A 6,000-nucleotide genomic window follows, 5' to 3' on the forward strand; every position below is an offset into this window, starting at 1 on the left:
TGGGGTCACAGTATCTTTGACGACTGAGAGGTAGCACTCCTAGGCCGTCTTTTGATCCCCATTCAAGGAACCAACAGAGCCGTCATCCCTCTCATACTTGATGAGCATGACAGAAAGGATGATTACAGCATTGGCTTCGTTGAGGGTTGGCCGGCCTAGAATAACGTTATAGGCGATCCGTTCCTCAACGACCAAGAATTTGACGACCAGGTGTCGTCCTTTTCCTTTTTCACCCAGCCGAATTGGTAAATACCCCCTTCCGACTGGGTTAACCATTCCAACCCCAAAACCAACCAGGGGGTGTGTAACCGGATGCATGCTACTGACGTATTTTAGCTTTTGCAGGCACCGGCGACTGATGATGTCCGATGAGCTGCCAATGTCAATAAGGATTCGTCCAACCAGCTGGTTGGCAACCTTACATTCAATGACGACCGGGTCATCATGTGGGCGGCGAACGCTGCCCCTGTCCTTCTCATTGATCAGAACGTCTAGGAAGGAGGAGCTAGCAGACGTTTTCTCATAATCATCATTGTCCATCCTTCGAAGATGGCTCTTGGTGCCCCGGATGGTAGGGCCACCACATGAGAACCCGCCTGCTATGGTGTAGACCGGCTCCTTATCAATGTCCGAACTACTAGCTGGATGGGGTGTCTTAGACGACTACCCCGGGTTCTTCTTATGAGTCCCTTTGGAATTAGAGATATAGGAATTTAGCATCCCCTTGTCAACCAGACGGTCCAACGCCCGTTGAAGGCTAAAGCAGTCGTTGGTGTCATAGCCAACTTCATCATGGTATTGGCAGAATTTATTTTTGTTCCTTGATTGAATGGAAATTTTCATTGGATTTGGCTTCTCTAGAGACATCCGATCCTTGATCTCCATGATGATGGAGTTGCAGTCCTTGTTAATCTCATACTTAGGAACGTACGGTTTAAATTCTTTCCTTTTCTTCTGAGACGGCTGGTCAGAATCACTAACTGCCCAGACTTCTTTTCTTTTCTTGCTCTCTTCTTTCTTTTTGGCCGGCTGAGCTTGCTGGCTATCTTTCTGCTTGTCAGACTTCTTAGAGTCCGACAGGTTACCAGGCGAGCAGAGGTCGGTTGCTTGAATATAGCTTTCCGCCTCCCTCAGGGCCGCCTGTAAAGTGAAAGCCCCTTTTCTGACTAGGTCGAACTTAAAAGTCGACCTGTCTCTCAGACCCTTGAAAAAGTCTGTAAAAGCTACCTCATCAGACAGTCCTTGAATCTGAATTCTGATCAGATTGAACCGCCTGACATAGGAGCGCAATCCATCTCTCTCCCCCTGCTTAATGGTGCTCAAGTCAAGACTTGTTTTCTTTGCAGGGATGTTCATCGAGAAGTTGGAACCAAATAGGAAGGCAAGCTTCCTGAAACTATCAATGGACCCGGCTGGCAAGTTGCCAAACCATTGTTGGGCATTTCCCTTCAATGTAGCCGGGAAGCATCGACACCAAGTGGCATCATCCAACCCTTGTAAGTACATGAGGTTGGTGTAAGCCATGTGATGATCTTCCGGGTTGGAGGTACCGTCATAGGTGCCTACCAACACATTTTTAACCTTGGCCGGCTGTGCCGCCTCGGTTATCTCCCAGGTGAACGAAGAAGGTTTTTCATCTAGGCGGAGCAGACGAAGCTGCCAGTCCAGTGGCTGGACGTTGTTGTATGCCGCTTGACCTCCAAAGAGGGCCGGCTGCATGAAATAGGGAGAATACTAACCGTAAACCTGATAAGGTACATACGGTGCAGTCCCAATCATCTGAGGACCAGAATGGACGGTATTACCGCCGGTTTGGCTCTCATGCAAGGAAGGTACATTCCCTGCAGAGGTGTTGTTGAAGCTGTCTGGAAAGCTCGACGTAGAAGCCGACTCAGACAACTGCTTAATTTTCTTGCGGGTGATGATATCCCGGGTGTCAATAGTTGATTTTTTGCTTCCCACCGGTTGTTGAGTCCGGCGGGGATTGTTGACATTTCTCTTGGGCACAAGAATCTTGGACCAATCAATGGTCCCGGCTGCCTTCTCCTTTGGATGAGGAGTTGGCTGCCGATCTCTGACTGACTTCCCCTTCTCAAGAGGAGTCTTTTTTGCTAACTGACCCCTGCTTGTTAATTTCCCCCTTGAAACTTGTCATGAACTTCATGAGTTCGTCTCGTGTGACGGGATCCAATGGGCTCTTCATATATGCTTCTCTTTTCAAGAACTTCCCAAAAGACTGACCGAGGCGTATCACAGCAGGCGGACAAAGCTAATTTGGACAACGCATCCGCCTGATTGTTATCTGACCTGGGCACTTGACTCAGACGGAATTCCTCAAGTGCCCCGGCCTCTTCTTTGACTGCCTGAAGGTATTTAATCATTGCCGGATGAGTTGCCTCATATTTTCCCTCAAACTGGCTAACGACCAACTGTGAATCAGAGTAGGCGTCAATTTCAGTTGCCCCTGCTGCATTACACATGCAAATTCCGGCTAGCAGGGCTTCATATTCCGCCTCGTTATTTGAGGCTTGAAACTTAAACCGCAGTGCATATTCAAATCTGTCCCCCTCAGGGGACTCATATATAATTCCTGCACCGCAGCCGTTTTTCGTCGAGCTCCCGTCTACATACACTTATCAAACCTTATCAATGTTATCCGGTTGAGCCGGTCGTGTCATTTAAACAATGAAGTCGGCAAACACCTGACCTTTCACTGCCTTTCTAGGTTCAAAAGTGGTTTCAAGACTTTGCATTTTAATAGCCCATTTCAACATTCTGCCGGATGATTCCAAGGTAGACATTGGCCGCTTGAGGGGCTGGTCGGTGTAAATTACCATCGGATGGGCTAGAAAATACGGCTTCAATTTCTTGAAAGCCATATACAGGGCAAGGCCAAAATTTTCAACCATGGGATACCGGAGCTAAGCATTTTTTAGAACATGGCTAATGAAATAGACCGGGAGCTGAATGTCGTCTCTCTCTGCAAGGAGAACAGCACTGAGGCATGATCTGAGATGGCTAGGTACATGTATAACGACTCTTTAGGCAAAGGACTAACAAGCCTTGGCAAAGAGTGCATGTGTTCTTTCAGCTTTTGAAAGGCCGCCTCAGCATCATCCCCCCATTCAAATCTGGTCTTCTTCCTGATTGCTTGGAAGAAGTAAAGGCATTTGTCACCTGACCGACTGAGGAATCTCCCCAAGGCCGCTAGGCAACCGGTTAGTCTTTTTTCTTCCTTGATTGTGCAGGGTGACTTCATGTCAATTACCGCCTGTATCTTCTCGGGGTTAGCCTCTATCCCCCTTTGATCAATCGGGATTCCGAGAAACTTCCCAGACTCAACACCAAAGACGCATTTCTTAGGATATAACATAACCTTATGCCGCCTGAGTGTGGTGAAGGTTTCTCGGAGATCAGCAAGGTGATCCGCCTGCTGCTTTGATTTGACTATCATGTCATCAATGTACGCCTCCACATTCCTCCCAATTTGATTAATGAAGACCGTATTAATCATCCGTTGGAATGTAGCTGGCGTATTTTTCAAGCCAAACGGCATCACAGTGTAACAGAATAACCCTTGATCAGTGACGAAGGCCGTCTTCTCTTGATCTTTCTTCCACAGGTGATGCAAGTCTAAGCATGGAGAACTTCGAAGATTTGCTTATCATGCATCAAGATAACTTGTCCCTAAACATTGATTCAAGCCAAGCATTGCATGGACACTTTCTTGGATATCAAAGCAAAGCCACGGTTTGCTTAGTGGCTTTTCTTGGAGTCTAGTTCACTTTCTTGAACTTTCTTGAATTTTCTTTACTTAGATTTTGCTTACAAGTTTTTACCTTTCACTTGAAAGGGTTTTTCTTGGTTCAAGCATTAGGATCTTTAATCTTTATTTAATTCTTTAATTTTTATTTATTTATTTAGTTGCTTTAAAAATCAGTTAGTTAGCAAAATAAATCAGTTTGGTGTATGCTTGTGCGCCAAGGTGCTTGCTCTTCAAGCAAGTTAGAATTCTAGTTTAATTAGGATTGAATTAGGGACTTGTCCTAATCTTCCTAGGTAAACTAAGTCTTATAAATAGGGCTGTAAACACACAAATAAACATACATAGATTAATATTCAGATTTATTTCTTAAGTTGCATACTTGAGTTTTGGTTGATTGCGATCAATTGCTGTTTTGCTTGTTTTAGTTAAAACATTCGTTTGGATTGATTAATTAGGTGGATTCTTAATTGATTAATCTTAGTTTTTGTTTAATTCTTGGTGGATTTCCTGTATAGAATTAGACTTAAACATATCCCTTGTGTTTTGTTGATTTTCGGATCAATAATTCACATCAACAGGGGTATCTGATGGAAGCCGGAGTAGGCATCCATGAAACTCATCAAGGAATGCCTGGCTGTCGAATCGACCAGACTGTCGATCTTTGGAAGTGGGTAACTATCCTTAGGAAATGCCTTATTGAGGTCTATGTAATCAACACACATACGCCAGGTACCATTCGGCTTCTTTACAAGCACAACATTCGCCACCCAGTCGGGAAAATTACATGGTCGTATTAACCCAGCGTCTAACAGCTTTTTTACTTCGGCAGCTGCTGCCTGACTTCTTTCCTTGCTGTGATTTCTTTTATTTTACCGGATGGGCGTCTTTTTAGGATCCACCGCGAGTTTGTGGACAGCAAGATCCGGGCTACGCCTGACATCTCTTCCACTTCAAAGGCAAAAATGTCTTTGAATTACTTCAGTAGGAGGTGCAGATCTGCACCCAGTTTAGCATGAGAAGTCGTCCCAACCTTAACTGTACGCTCAGAACGGCCGTCGTCTAGAGGTATATCAATATGGTCTCCAGCAGGTTGGGGACGGAGCTCCGCTGACCTCTCCCCAGTTAGTGATTGCTATTTTTTCTCTTTCTTCACCTCCACCAGCAGCAGGTCCTTACTTTTCTTTCTGGCTGCTGATGGGGCTAAGGATGGGTCAGCATGCTTAACATTGTCAAGGTCTATTGGGTTCCTGCCCTTGGCTGTCTTGGGCCACAGTATCCTTGATGGCTGAGAGGTATCACTCCCGGGCCGTCTTCTGATCCCCATTCAAGGAACTAACAGAGTCGTCATCTCTCTCATACTTGATGAGCATGAGAGAAGGGATGATTACAGCCCTGGCTTCGTTGAGGGTGGGCCGGCCCAGAATAATGTTGTAGGCGGTCAGCTCCTCAACGACCAAAAACTTGAGGACCAGGTGTCGTCCTTAACCTTTCTAACTCAGCCGGATTGGTAAATCAAACCTTCCGACTGGGTAAACCATTCCACCCCCAAAGCCAACCAAGGGGTGGGTAACCGGATGCATGCTGCTGACGTTGTATTTCAGCTTCTACAGGCACGGGAGACTGATAATGTCCGACGAGCTGCCGGTGTCAATAATGATTCGTCCAACCAGCTGGTTGGCAACCTTACATTCAATGACGACCGGGTCGTCATGCGGACGGCGGACGGTGCCCCTGTCCTTCTCAGTGATCAGGACGTCTGGGAAGGAGGAGCTAGCAGACGCCTGTTCATCATCATCTTTGTCCATCTTTCGAAGACGGCTCTTGGTGCCCCGGATGGTAGGGCCACCGCATGAGAACCCGCTTGCTATGGTGTAGACCAGCTCCTTATCAGTGTCCGAACTACTAGCAGGATGGGGTGTCTTAGACGACTGCCCCGGATTCTTCTTATTAGTCCCTTTGGACTTGGAGATATAGGACTTTAACATCCCTTTATCAGCAAGACGGTCCAACGCCCGTTGAAGGCTGAAGCAGTGTTGGTATCATGGCCAACTTCCTCATGATATTGGCAGAATTTATTTTTGTTCCTTGACTGAATGGAACTTTTCATTGGATTCGGCTTCTCTAGGGACAATCGGTCCTTGATCTCCATGAGGATGGAGTTGTAGTCCTTGTTAAACTCGTACTTAGGAACGTACGGTTTGAATTCTTTTCTTGCTCTCTTCTTTTTTCTTGGC

General features: G+C 46.3%; 1 protein-coding gene across 1 annotated transcript in view; it reads right to left on the reverse strand.

Annotated features, from left to right (window-relative positions):
- LOC145625030 (uncharacterized) overlaps positions 1-5,090 on the reverse strand; it is a 55,011-nt gene extending 49,921 nt beyond the window's left edge. The window contains exon 1 of the mRNA XM_081678112.1: positions 4,943-5,090. Within this exon, the coding sequence (XP_081534238.1) occupies positions 4,943-5,090 (148 nt within the window). The remainder of the gene's footprint in view (positions 1-4,942) is intronic.
- Between the last annotated feature and the right edge of the window lie 910 nt (positions 5,091-6,000).

This window comes from Chenopodium album, chromosome 3, assembly GCF_948465745.1.
Source record: "Chenopodium album chromosome 3, dcCheAlbu1.1, whole genome shotgun sequence".
In the NCBI taxonomy this organism is placed as follows: Eukaryota; Viridiplantae; Streptophyta; class Magnoliopsida; order Caryophyllales; family Amaranthaceae; genus Chenopodium; species Chenopodium album.